Here is a 14,434-nt window from a genome sequence, read left to right as displayed (position 1 = left end):
GTTTGTGCCACCCCAGGAGCACTGATCAGCCCCTGTGCCAGTGGGTGTCAGTACATCTCGACTCAGCCGCTGCCTCGAGGTGTGATACCCAGCCCAGCTCCTCCACTGCAGTCACGACTCTTGCATGGAGTAACGAGCACCAACAAAGGCTGTACAGCTCCTCCTTCATTCTCCCACTCAGCTCAGACTCTCATAGTGCCCTACTTCGTGAGATATATATATTTATATGTACTTATATTTGAGCTTCATTTCCCAGCTCAGCGTTACAGCAAAGCCAGTGATGGATTTAAAGAAAACGTCTCTCTCACCTTTGCTATCAGGGCTTGCATTACTCAAATGGTTGGTAGCCTAAAAATAACACATGCTCATTAAGATCCTACATGAACCTTCACACAATTGTCATGCTCAGATATGAAACTATAATTTCCTTGAAGGATCACTCCCGAGAGGCACAGTTTCCTGACAACCCTTCTGAATATGGAGCGTTGCTCTCCTTCTTGATCAAAAATATCCTTCACACACAAGTATATCTCCTTTTTTCCCCATCCTTTAAAAGCATGTGTGCTCTCATCTTTAAAAGAATAAATCAGGAACTCTTCCCTGGCTGGCTCACCAGGATTTTACAATTGAATTACAGTAATTTGCAGCTAACCCCAGCATAAACCTTTCCTCTGATTTTACTATTAACGACTCTGCTGATGTGACCTTTCTCACAACAAGCAGCAGACCAATGAGTAATAGCCACTCATCCCACTTTCCCTTGGAGAGATTAAAGACTGGGTATGAGGCAGGTGGAGTTTGGAAAGCTCATTAGAAAGTACGTGAAATTTAATCAGACTTTGATTAGAAGCCAGAATGGAGAAAAGGGTGACTCAGGTCCCCTGTGTGGCTAATATCTCTCTTATTTTGTTTTAGGCTCTTACAGCAAGCCAATTAAGCACGTGCATAATTAAGAAATCACTGGTCTGAAGGATGTAGAGCAACACCAGGAATGAAGACTACTAACTGCAATTTACAGACTTGAGTAATTATTGGAAAAACACACTGGCATCTCAGTTTAAACCCACAAAATGTTTCTCACAGTCCTTTTCCTGGTTGCTGGGGGAGAGATTACATTGAAAGGATCCTGAGGAGGAATAAAGTGCTGTGCTGCACTAAGGAGGGTGTGTTCAGCTTTTCTTAGCCCATGGCTTTGCTGAGCTCACCGTAAACACCCGCTCTGGCTCGCCCTTGGCCCGCATGTTGGTGTCGTGAACTTGCTTGAGTATCATCCAAGCTTCATCATGTTTACCAATCTGAAAACACCAAAGAGAAGGAAAGCAAGGGTTCAAGTTCCCACCTCTGTAATTTATCAGCACACAGAGAGAAAGCAATTCCAGAGGTCCAGCATAGTGGAGGAGCACACAGACAGCCTGGGCTGCATGAAACCCGAAGAGCTGAAAGTGAGGTTGGTACTCACAGAGTGCAGCATCTCTGTGCTGGAGAAAGGAATTGTCCTAAAACTGCCTGAGGCAGAAAAGGGGTCAGGGATAGAGCTTTAAAAATAGATTAAAGAAGAGGAGATGGATGACGAGAACTGGACTCTCATCCCAATTCTGCTAAACACTTGCAGGCTTGGACTAGGTATTGCTACATTTCCCATCTGTGAAGTGGAGACACAGAATACTTGCTTAAGATTGCTGAGCTTTAAGTATTTTACTCAGTGAGATGCACTTTGCCCTTTGCTCTGCCACCAGCACTCAGTAGTTCCATGCCCAAACTCTAAGACATGTTTTCAAAGTGCCTTTGTTGGCCATATAGAATTCCCATCTCTCACTCCCTTCCTTCTGTACCCCATCTGGCAGTGCCACACTAATCATCAGTGATTGACCCCACAGCCTGCAATCTTTGGGGTTTAGGCAGTCTGTGGAGCTGCTGTAGACACGTAGCAGTGGCTTTGCCTCTGAGCTTGTGCTCTGTGTGTTTGACAGGACAAAGAAAGACAGGCACTGACACATTAGGGACCTGCCATCTCTGCTGAATCAGACTGCAAGGTCTGAGATGAATCACCTTACCTCCAGCAAAAACCGTGGGCTTTCAGGCATGAATTTCAGTGCCACCAGGGAGGCGATGCAGGGCAGAGCACACACCAGTACAAAGACTCTCCAGCTGTGGAAGTGGTACTTGGTTCCCATACTGAACCCCCAGCCTGGAAACAGCAAGAGGCAAAAACACTGACCAGGAATTCTGAGTTTTTCTCTGCTCAAGCAGCTCTGAACTTTGCAGCTGTGCATGATGTGAGGACAGGTTGAAAGTTTGCTATTCTTAGTTCTGGTGGTTCTTGGAGGCTCCATGGTATGCTCAGTGGATAGCACAAGTCCATGTTCATTACAGAAACTGGAACATGCTCAGGCTCTGCCTTTTAAGAACTTTCTTTTATCTTTGAGTTTAGAAATCACCCATTGATAGGAACAGCTCTGTGCAGCTGCAGGGTGGTAAGGCTGGAAAATGGTACAGGAATAAGGGCCATAACTGATTGCTTCTCAGTGATGTTACCAAAGGTTTACAAAGGTTAAATCTCTGATCTGAGAGGCACATTAGAGACGGCTTCTTTCCATCTCCTACATCACATATGTATTTCGCATTTCATGGAAGTGAGTGAGAAACCAAGTGTATTATTTTTCAGACCTACAAAACCTGAGATGGGGTTCAAACTTAAAAACATCAAAATCCTAATCCTGCATTTGAGGTACCCCTCTCTCCTGCTTTTTTCCTGGTGTTTGACCAAGTTAGCTATTCCCTGCTAAGAACTGGAAAGTACAGCATAATTTTCTTACATTGCTCCATTCACTGTCCCTAATCTCAAATCTCATAAAGAGTGTTTAAATATTTTTTCCTATAAAAACCTTATTCATATAATAAGGAAATCAACAAGCAATGGATTTTGCAGAGGTCTGATCTGAGCCAGTCATGGTGTTCTAATGATTTCACAAAGTTCCAAAATAGTAGGTGGAACACTGGAAATCAAAAAAGAAGCTACAAAAAACACAATATCAAAAAGTCATCTGAAAATAATTGTAATGTAAATATCTAAGCACTTTTAAAAGCAAATGTTGTTGCAGGTAATAGAATTATTTCTACCTGACACCACTGCAGTAAGTTTGCCTATTTCTTCCAACAGTCTCTGTCACATCAATCAAAAGCATGAATATTTCTTTATACTGCTTTAAATGTGCTAAAAATGAAATGATAGCTAGGTAAATGTTAGTGGTTTCCTTTGTGGGTTTTGTGAACTGTCCTACTTTCCTCAAACAGGATTTTGCAAACAGCTGGTGTCACTGAATACTGGGGGAATTAATCTTTTCCAGTAGATATTTGGTTCTGGTGTTTTCCTAGGTTACAAGGAATTCCATTTGACATGCGTATTTTGCTTCTCAGAGCACAAGAAAATTTCAATTTACACCCATCTACTTTTCCATTCCCACTTCCAGCTGAGGGCAGGGAACCCACTGCACTCCTGCATCTGTTTAGGTGAAGTCAGAAGTGACTTCAGCCCATCACATGCTGGGTAGGTGTGTCACCAGATACAGCCCTGACAGTGTGGACACTTGGCTAAGAACATCTGCTGTCCTCACTGCTGTGATTCACAGCATCCAGTAATTCCCTGATTAAAGTTGCTCATTTTTGATAACTGGATCAATTTTTGCAATATAATCTCAGTCATTTTTTTTCCCCGAATGAGCTGAGCTGACATTTATATTAAGAGCTCAGGCTCCAGCAGTGTAATTTGAGGGATGTATTCGAGGCTTTAGATGGAAAGCAGCCCCATCCAGTCCTATCTGCAACTTTAGTAGCCACCAGTCATTCACACAGTCCATTTATGAGACCTGTGAGCACTTCAGGTACCTATTATTTTCAGTGATATTTATGCTGGGATATGTAAGAACTGTCTCTACCTGTGCAAGGGTTTGGGGTGGTGTAGTGGTGTAGGAATGTGGTGGTGTAGAAAGTCAAAAGCACAAATTACCGTAATGTGGGATGATGCTCCAAGCCATTGCTGAGGCATAAATGCCACCAATCATCCAGAACATGCAAAGCCAGCTCAGGTGTTCCCCCCTCTTCTCACGAGACAGGAATTCAGAGAAATAGGCAAACACGATGGGGAGGGTGCCCCCAATACTGAGGAGAAAAAACAGCACATGGGGAAAATGAGAGTCTTCTTCAATGTCTTTGTGGTTAGGATTGCATGTTCAATGAGGGAAGGTCACACTCACAGATGGGCTGCTCAGGAGTGAGACTTGGAGGAAAAATGTAAACCTCTCTTTGTCTGGACTGGTCTCATTCATCAAAGATGAACAAGATCCTTCTCATGCTCTAAAATCTGAATTTCCTGTACAGTTTGTACAAACCCAGAGTAATACCCTGCTCTTCACTTAAACCTCTTCTCTTGTTATTTCATGATCACTCATTTTAGGGAGGCAAAATACAGGCAGCCAATGGGAACTGCTGAGGGTCTTATTGGAGGCAGGGATTTTTCACATTCTGCACAACTTGGGCAGTACCAGAAGAACATCAATAACAAAACTTTCCCACCATCACAGCTCTAAGGGTCAAGGGTGAGGTAACAGCCACCTGTCCTAAATGGCAATGCCATCCCAGCTGGGTACCAGGGATGCATCTCCTGAGCAGCCACCCCACACACCCACACTGCCCAGCTGTGCTGGGGCTCCTCCAGGACAGGGGGCAGCTTCACCAGTACCCACCCGAGGCCTGAGATAAGGCGGCAGAAGAGGAAGAATCCGTATCCCTGGACGAAGGAGGAGAGGAACGCAAAGGCAGCATTGATTGCCAGTGATATGATGAGGCATTGCTTTCTTCCCAGCTTATCAGCGAGGCCACCCAGCAAGACAGCCCCCACCATCATTCCTAAGTAGACTATCAAGCCTGGAAGTGAGAGAGACAGTCAGCTTGTTAGCAGGGTGGAAATAGCACACAGTGTAGAAGCAGATTTTAAAGTGCCCACGTGGCAGCTGATGTTGTGCTGTCCTATTGCATCCTGTGCAATGAAGTAGAGATACTCCTAACCACCCCAAATCTCAGAAACTCTGCCCATTGGCAGGACAGCAATTTCCCCATCTTGTTCATGAGAGCTTGCATCACTCCAGGCAATATGGACATACCCTCGTTTGAGCAGACCCACCTCTTTCCTTCCCAACTCGCTGCTCACATATCCCCTGCACGTAAGCAATGGCCAGGCATAAGCAGCTTAGGATGCACGTGTCCCAGCTATGTGCCACCAACAATACAACAGAAGTCTGATGTCTTAACTCCTCTGACCCCCCTGAGTGCAGCAGGATGGAGGATGTGTGGGGAGACTCTGTTAGGCTGCTGTTTATGCTCAGAAAGCAGTAAGAGCAGACTGCTGAAGCATGGTTGAATCTCTTTGCACTGTTTCCTCTCTTTCACTCTCTGCTTTTCCCATCTGTATCTGAAAGGATCAGTCTGTTACCCAGACTCACCTCATGTAGCTCAGCTACTTCCTTCATTACTGAGCCAAGATCTGGCGTCTAACTAAAGGACAGCTTACTCAAGAGTGCAGTCTTGATCTGAAGATTTGAGGAGAAGGGAAAATCTAAGGCACGTCTGGACAGTTTGCTCTATAGAGTTCTCTCTCTAGCATTCTTAAGGTGGATTCCTCTTTTTAACCTGATTTCACCAGATCTTCTACTATGGGGTCCTCAAAAGAGAGTCTCAATGACTATTTAGTGCCAGGCTGAGTAGCAGACAATGGGTTTCCACCCTGAGTAGTCTCCCTGTACCCTGCTCAGTTTGTGCTTGTGACTCTCCTGCAGAACATGACAGATGTCCTTTGCTCTTCTACTGCCACTGCTGCAGAAGGGCCACAGATTTTATTGCCTTTTGCTTTATGCAGGTACCAGTGTAAATAACTCTAGTTAATAATGCTCAAAAGTCCAGGAATATATTTTTTCATTTATTTTATCTGCTTTCCAAATGAAGTTCAGAAGAAATTGGTTGCAACCACAGCTTTTCCTGGGGAGCACAGAGGTACAAGAGGCTGCTCCCAAGAATTTCTCCTGTATCATATCAAACCCCACTGAAGGGATTGCAGCCTGTGTCTACAATCTACAATCCTGTGTGGAGATCCTGATGGGGCCTGGCCATGGCTGGATGTGATCCAGATGAGCTGAGCTATTTCAGGATGGAGAGCATCTGCTAGCCAGAAATCAGAACTTGCAGTGCAGGGAGCTCTTGAAGGAAAAGGATGATGCTTCAGGATGTTTGGAGACTGGGGACATGTCAGGTTCAAGACCCAGCTGAGCAGGGGTTGAAGGAAAGCAGCAGTGCTCTCTGCATCCCTGGTCCCATGTGAAGGCATCAGATGCTGAGCAGGTAAATGCACTGCCTTAACAGGAAATATTCCTATTCACTGCTTGAAGAAATACATCTAAAAGAAACATTTTTCAGGCATGGTTGACTCTTTGGAGCTTCATTCCTCGCCTTGAACCAAGCTTGACTTCTCTTGAGTACCAACACCTTCCCCAGGTCCTGTTCTGTCAAACACACTTGGAAAACAAGGTGGCAATGAATGTGTTTGTAATTCATTAATGTTTAAACAAAACAATCAGTCTGGTGGCTGAGGCAGCTCTCTGCTGCCCAGCAAAGCCAGCTAAGGGCTAATGCAGAGTTATCTGGAAGCTGATCTTGTCTTCCTTTTGATTGCAAATGCCTGCACTTGATTTAAAATGCATTACTAAATTAAAAGCTGTGCAGCAGAGATCCATTGCAGCATTTGAAGGACACTTGTGTCACTTTGATCAGACGTGGAAAAGTTTGGATTTCTTAAACCTCTTTATTCCACAGTGGGGTCACCTCTCTGTGAGTGATTCTTTTCAATTCACACGATGTCTGATGGGCAGGATTTGTGTGTCAAAGGCAAAAAAATCTGCTCTTGTCTGTGAAAAGCCTTTGTACCAGAACTGTGGAGCAGGATTTGGCCAATTGTAGCTCCACCATGAGCATGTGGCTCTGTGCAACCTATCCTTGCACTCCCTGCCCTACCCTCCTGATCCAAGCTGTCCTGGTGAGGTGATCTGAGGGTGTGTAAAGGTTTCAGGTACTGATCTGAAGAGAAAATACAGACACACCTCAGCATCTGGGATCTTTATTAACTTTGACCTCCAGCTTCTTCAGTGAAGTGTAAATTACAAGGCTGAGCCAAAGCAAAAACAGTTTCAGTCCAAAAACTTCCTGAAGGAAGGATCTTAATGCAGTGCTTGATGGCCTAACGCTTTTACCCTGGCTCCTGAGTCACATTTAATGGAGCAGCTCTGATGGCAGCCAGTGGAAGGAAGTGATGATGAGCCCTGCATGCACTCAGCAGTTCATCACAGCCACCCATCTGACAGTGAGCCCTGCCAGCACTGCCAGACCCTGATGAGAAAGAAAAAATGTTCTGCCAAACTTAAGTTTTTTTTGTTGGTTTTTTTTTTTTTGGTTTTTTTTTTTTTTGGTTGGAGAAAATCCCTGGATGGCAGATGTTCATCCAAATCCTCTTAGTAACAGAAAACATCCCAGGTCAGGAGGAGGTGGAGGAGATTGTTACTGTCTTCTAGCTGGTGTTTTACTGCAGTGACTGGTGAGGGGCAGCCTGTTCTCTGGCCAGGAGAAGAGTGGGCTCAGCAGAGGATGTGGTAGTGCTTGAAACTTGACATCAAGAAGTGGAGCTGCTTTTTGTAAGCAAACCCCTGATTCTGAGTTGGGAGCCCAGACTTGTGAAAGGAGGGAAGGCTGGATCTCTGCATCACAGCATCCATCAAACAGTGAGCAGATAAATCACAGCAGAGCTGTCAATGTCACAAACTCATCTGGAGGATGTTGCTTTAATTAGTTTTTGTATATGACAAATCAATTGATTCATGGTCCCCCAGAAATTTAAAAAAATAAAAAATCTGTAGAAAAGAAAATATCAGGGACAACCAGAGACTCTCTACTTAGCCAGATTTTGAGGGAAGGATCCTGGTTATGGAAATCTGTGCTTCAGGGTTGAAACAAAATCAACAGAACACTTCATTATCATGGAGAGATCTTTTTTTGGTGAAGACTGCATGTTCTGGCCAATATAATTAAAACTTTGGGGTAGCTGCTATAGAACACTCTGTCAGCTGATGGATCTCGGGACCCAGGGTGCAGAACAAAGTCTGCTGTGCAGATTGCTGTGTCCTGGATTGACAACAAGGTGACAAGGACCCAGGGAGGAGTGGAAGTTACTCAAGCAGCCTCTTTGTAGGGAGACAGTCTTCAGAGGACACTGTGATAGTTGCTACCTAGCTCAGCTCACATCAAGGAAATTTTAAGGAGAGTTGGCCCAAGAAAAGTGATCACAAAATGGTATTCCTTATGCTGGGCTGGTCCTGTCCATCAAATATCCTACAGCACAACATTACAATGGTCTGCACCAAAAATATTCACTTCTAAACTTGGCTTCAAACCACACAGACCTAGACTGTGCTAGGAGGGATCAGCTTCCCATTTGACACATAAGGTGCTCAGATGAAATGTTAAGGGCAAGTCTGAATAAGCCATTATTTGCAGGCTATTCCACAAATCCTGGAGAATAAAGAATGCCTGTGGGAAAGTCTGCAACAGCCTCCCATAAAAGTGGTGGAAAACCAGAGAGCTGAAATTCTATGAATAAATTTTGGGTTATGACTCATCCATTGCTGAAGTTATAAGGAAAATATGTGACCACTGACTGGGCTTATTCCCACTAGAAAAGGGGTAACATACTTAGCATTTTCACACTAATAAATTTATTAGCCTTCACTGAAGTTGTGTGCCCTGTATTAGACAGGAATTTGAAGTTAAAAGCTGAAGTTCTAGGAATAAGGAAAGGAATATACTGTAGACACAATTTATGGTTCTCAGTGTGCTAAACTGTATTTTTACTACTTCAATATAGTTAAAAGTAAACTTCTACAGGTTTAAGAAAAAAACCTAAAATTTCATGGTTTACCTAAATCTGCACCACAAGCATGAATTTTTCTCGTTGTTAGTTAATGGGATTAAAGTTCTTAAAAAAGAGGCACATCTAAAAAAAATCCTTTTATAGACAGGACAAAGACTTGTGGAATAGATAGAAAAACTGAGGAGAAAAAAACCAAATGTCTCACAGAGAAGAATTAGTCCCAGAGTCCTTGGGGCTGTCAGGGAGGCGAGGAGGCTGCCTGGGGCCAGGGTTGTCTCTGGTTTGCATGGAGCCTGTAACCACAGGAATGGGAAAGCTCCTACCTGCCTTTCAATCCCAGGCCACTACCAGTACAGCCCTACAGCAAAAAAAAAGAGGTTCTTGAAGAGAGAAAGCATTTGGACAAGAGAAGATAATTAGGACCATATATATCTTGTAGTTCAAATTGTAATAAAACCAAAATTGAAATACTGGTGTAGAATGTGTTAGAGAGGCACCTTGTGGACACAAATAAAACTTTGTGAGTCAGGTCTGGAGAGTTTAGGAGATGGATATGGCAAGGCAGAGGATCCAAGTAGTAATTGAAATAGAGGAATAAGGTAGTGATAGTGCTGACTCTTGTACCACAGTGATATCCCAGAACAAGGGAGGGTCTTGACAGAGGATGAGCTGAAGGCTGGTAGCCTTTTTTTCCCCATTCTTCCTGCAATTTTCAATCTGTTCTTCCTTGTAGGCTTATTGAAGCTTTCCCCATGAATCAACTTCACCTTTAAATGGAAGTCAAACAAGAGGCTGGTCCTGTTGCACTCTCCTTGCTGGTTAATCCAAGCACTGAGACTCCTCCACAGCCAGCAGCTCTGGCACTGAGAAGGGAATCTCCCATGGGACAGGCAGTGCTCCTCTTGTGCTCACCATGGCTGGTGTTTGTGCCCACCATGGGTGGTGTTTGTGCCCACCTTGGGTGGTGTTTGTGCTCACCTTGGGTGGTGTTGATGTTCACCATGGCTGATGTTGATGTTCACCATGGGTGGTGTTTGTGCTCACCATGGCTGGTGTTGATGTTCACCATGGCTGATGTTGATGTTCACCATGGGTGGTGTTTGTGCTCACCATGGCTGGTGTTGATGTTCGCCATGGGTGGTGTTTGTGCTCACCATGGCTGGTGTTTGTGTTTGTGCTCACCATGGCTGGTGTTTGTGCTCTCCATGGCTGGTGTTTGTGCTCACCATGGCTGGCGTTTGTGCTCGCTATGGGTGGTGTTTGTGCCCACCATGGCTGGTGTTTGTGCCCACCATGGGTGGTGTTTGTGCTCACCATGGGTGGTGTTTGTGCTCACCATGCATGGTGTTGATGCTCCCCATGGGTGGTGTTTGTGATCACCATGGCTGGTGTTTGTGCTCACTATGGCTGGTGTTTGTGCCCACCATGGCTGGTGTTTGTGCCCACCATGGGTGGTGTTTGTGCTCACCATGGCTGGTGTTTGTGCTCACCATGGATGGTGTTGATGCTCAGCCAGCCTCCCACCTCCCCACAGGGCTTGTCCAGCACCACAATATTCATGGGACTATCTGGTTCTATCCACCCAACCCCTCTGCCAAAGCAAAGATTTCCACAGAGGAGGCCAAACAAATCCTCTCCTGTCCAACAAAACCCTCCTGAGGCTGGAACACATCAAATGAAATTCCCACAGTGTTCACAGATGGGGACACAGACATTCATCCCCAAAACAGACCTACACAAAATGTGGGGTGCTCTCAAATCACAAAAACACCTTTATTTTTTCCCCTACTGCACAGGGTGATGCTGCTCCTTGGGCTGCATCTTGGGCTGAGATTTCAAACCGAGAGCAGATGTGCAGCAGGAATCCACACCTGACATGGGCAGGTCTCACCAGGCTGAACTGGCAGCAAATAACCAAAATAACCATGGCACAACAAGGGAGCCATGGCTGGGCTTGTCTGTGCTCAGCCAGAGAAAAAAATGAAGTGGAGAAAAGCCATTGAGCCCTGCAGAGGGGATTAGGATTTACTGTCATATCAGGTGAATTCAGGTCAATGAGAAGCTGCAACCAGATTTTATCTCAGCTGATAATAAAACATCCTCTTCACACAACTAAAAGCAGGCATGTTGTACACATTCTATTTAACCTGACTCACACAGCCAAGCTTGAATTGCTACATAAAAGTATAATAACTTATAGGATCTTTTTTCCTAGGTTTTTTTAAATCCGGCATTATGAGGTTAAGAGTCTGTAATATGATATTCTCCTTAAAAAAATTATTATTAAATCATAAAAAGGAGAAGGGAGCCTGAAAAAGCAATTTTATTCTCAGTCTTAGTGTAGCTGTTTTACAGTCCTGGGCAAAGCCCTTAAAAATTTCCTTGTCTCAGTTTAGTGAACTGTGAAATGATGATAACACAACTGCAGCTCTGGGATCTGGGAGGGCTGATGCTTTAACTCTGCCTCGAGTTTTTTATATGCAGGATGTGAAGAAGTTTAAAATATTACTATGTCATTATCTTTTATACTTCTTGGTACTTACTGCTCTGTGCTTGCAAACATAATATTTAGTCCTCTAAGAAGTGATTTATAGCATGTAAAGATGTATATTTATAAGCTATTTCTCCAAATAATTGTACTGTGGGCCTTTCAGCAAATACAAAAATACAATTTTTATTACTCTTTTGATTATCCTTGGCATATTAAAAAAAAATATTTCCAACAGGCTGTGTCATACTGAGAAGGAATATTCAATTTAAGAATTGAATTATTATTTGGACTACTGATGATGAAAGCTCAGCAAAGCTGATTTATCAAATGCATATATAAAAATAATGTTGTTATATGTTACCAAACTTATTCTTAACAACTTGTATTAAAATTTGATTAAATCAAAACTGCTAAAATGTGTATGCTGCTGTTTCTTCTTTTGTTGTTGGGTTTTATTTTTGTAATACCCCTGAAATCTTCTTTAAAATAGCATTTCTCATAACTGAAAAACTCCAAATACGTGTTTTGTCCCACTTGGGATATTCAGGGCTAAAATAGCTGTTAATTTGCATCTGATGGTGAGATGTTTATTTTCAGAAGGAAATGTAAACGTTTTCTAAGATGTGTCATATCCATTTCACACATTTCATGAAACACTGTGGGCATCTGTTTATTTGCAATTTTTGCATAATTTGGCCATAGTTTGCTAGATATTTTCCTATGACTGCTTTCCAAGGGAGAAAAAATATGCAATATGCAGAGTGTTTAATGCAAAATGTCCTTTTAACAGAAGCTGAACTTCACTAAATTGGTCTTTAGGAGGCATCTACTTTATCTCTCTTATTTGTCCCTTCCTATTTCTGCTGGAGTTTGATTACTCACCTGACTTATTTCCCAGTTTTTCCCTCCAGGGCTCTCTTGTTATGGCTGAGACCTTGTGTGTTTTAAATGTTAGCAGCTGCCTGGAAGTGACCTTAACTGCTCCTGGGAAAACCTGGTTATGTTTCCTTAGCAAAGATGAGGGGAGATAATTGGTTCCCTGGGAATAAACAGGAGATGTTTATTGGCACATGGGGATAAGGCAAGGGGCAGTAGCCCATGTGTGGATAATATCCCTGCTTCCCTAAAACCATGTGATAACTTGAGGGAAAGCTGTGCCTGCTCCAATCACCCCCTGTTCATCCTGTGCAGACACACTGGTGCACACTGTCACTGCACATTAGAAATTGGGGTGAAGGCTCTTTCATTGCCACCAAATCAATCTCTAATTGAACCCTGCTCAATGTGCACTGCCATAGACCACTAAGGGAATGGGTTCACAGAGGGACATGAGCTTGTCTTGGACACTCTGAGCTGTGTGGGAGATTCCTTTTTTCCTAGCTGCAGGTGGATGGGAGCTGAAGCTATCCTAAGAAAGATTTTGATGATTTTGTTCTTGTCCTCATCAATAGCACTTCCTAAGCCTTCCCCTTGAGAAGCTGATACCTGCTGTCTTTGTGCCCCAGCTGCTCAGAAAAGAGACGAGACCTTCTTGCAGGGCAGTATTTGGGGTATGAGGCTGTGCTGGAGACAGGGCTGCACCCACACCTCATATCCCTGCACTGCCCTGCTGCCTGTCAAACCTAAAACACCCTCATCCCTGCTGCTGCCACCTTCATTTGGCAGAAAGGTCTCCTTCCCCTCTCCAGACCCAGAGATCTGCACTGTTCCCTTCCTATGCCCTCCAGCAGCCCCCCACCCACCCCAGGCTGGTCATACTCTCTTCTTGATGCCTTGGGTGCTCACTACTCACACCAGAGCACTGCTGTGCAATGCAAGGCTTTCCAAGCCATGCTTAATTCATTCTCACAAACCTCAGATCCTGCAGCACAGAAATGTCCAGCAGACAAGAAAGGGTGTTCAACAAATAAGATGGACTGAATCAGAGAGCTGCCCCCATGTACACCACCAGTCAATAACAACTAACTGCATGCTACCATAACCACCCACTCTCCTCCCTGCCCCAAACTAACATGAACCAGCTTTTATTGTTTTCAGAAAAATTCTTTTTTACCTCTCATAATGAAGTCAGGAAATAGTTTGAATACAAGCTTTGACAGCAGATCCCCCAAACAAACAAGCTAAGGACAGGAGTTGTTCTGCAAGATCAGGTTCTCACAAGCTGTGTTTGGAAGTGGGCAGGAAAGGCAGCAAGAAGAGTTCTCTTCCCCTCATTAGCAGTCCCAGATTAGCTCTGTTACTGCGCAGGAGGCTGGAGCTGGGGCTGGATACGAACCCAAATGTCTCCTTGCTTATTCAGAGCTTATCAGAACACCCTGAACTTTCAGCCTTGCAAATACTGAGCTGGAAAAAGCAGAACACGATCTCTGGGGAGATTTCGTGTTCATTTTTACCTGTGGTTGGGCCAGAAATACTTCAAAGATAAATTTCCTTGTGACATTTAAAGTTTTCTCATTCAGGAGCCTGCCAGAGCTTGAGCTATACAGAGGTAGATATTTATGGGGTCAGAGTTTCAGAAAATCTCAGCTTTCACAGAGTCACCAAAATAAATGACCTGCTTTTCAAAAAAGGTCTCATCACTGAAAAGACACCAAGCCTTGTGTCCCACAGGGAGCTGGTGAATTCCAAAGTCCCTTTGAAATCAGGATGTAATTGTGAGAGGTTTGCTTTTAGATATCCAACTGGAGATATTTCAAGCTAGAATTTTTAAGGGGTTTGTGAAGAAAAAAAAAAAAGTTTCTAAATTCTTTAAGGCTCAAAAGTCAGTACAAACCTGGCTAATTATAGAAAGAAATGTCTCAATCCTCAAGTTCAAAGGAAAAAGGGAGAAACAGAAAAGTGAATATGACCTCAGCACACCAAGGAGAGAGGTTTATATAGGGATAATTACCTATTGCCTTTGTCACACGAAAATTATGTAAACATAATGAAGTCAAGGGCTGGGGTCTAGTCCCAAATCTGCATTTACTTTGTGTTGG

General features: G+C 43.8%; 1 protein-coding gene across 4 annotated transcripts in view; it reads right to left on the bottom strand.

The window, feature by feature from the left end:
• SV2B (synaptic vesicle glycoprotein 2B) overlaps positions 1–14,434 on the bottom strand; it is a 66,158-nt gene that overhangs the window by 14,936 nt on the left and 36,788 nt on the right. For all 4 annotated transcript variants that reach the window (XM_033070578.1, XM_033070576.1, XM_033070579.2 and 1 more), the window contains 4 exons: positions 4,743–4,923; positions 4,007–4,158; positions 2,055–2,188; positions 1,206–1,295 (listed from right to left, as the gene is read on the bottom strand). In XM_033070578.1, coding sequence (XP_032926469.1) covers positions 1,206–1,295; positions 2,055–2,188; positions 4,007–4,158; positions 4,743–4,923 — 557 coding nt within the window. The remainder of the gene's footprint in view (positions 1–1,205; positions 1,296–2,054; positions 2,189–4,006; positions 4,159–4,742; positions 4,924–14,434) is intronic.

This window comes from Catharus ustulatus, chromosome 12 (genome assembly GCF_009819885.2).
Source record: "Catharus ustulatus isolate bCatUst1 chromosome 12, bCatUst1.pri.v2, whole genome shotgun sequence".
NCBI classification, from domain to species: Eukaryota; Metazoa; Chordata; class Aves; order Passeriformes; family Turdidae; genus Catharus; species Catharus ustulatus.
The sequence above is the reverse complement of the archived record's forward strand: the minus strand, read 5'-3'. Positions and strand labels throughout refer to the sequence as shown.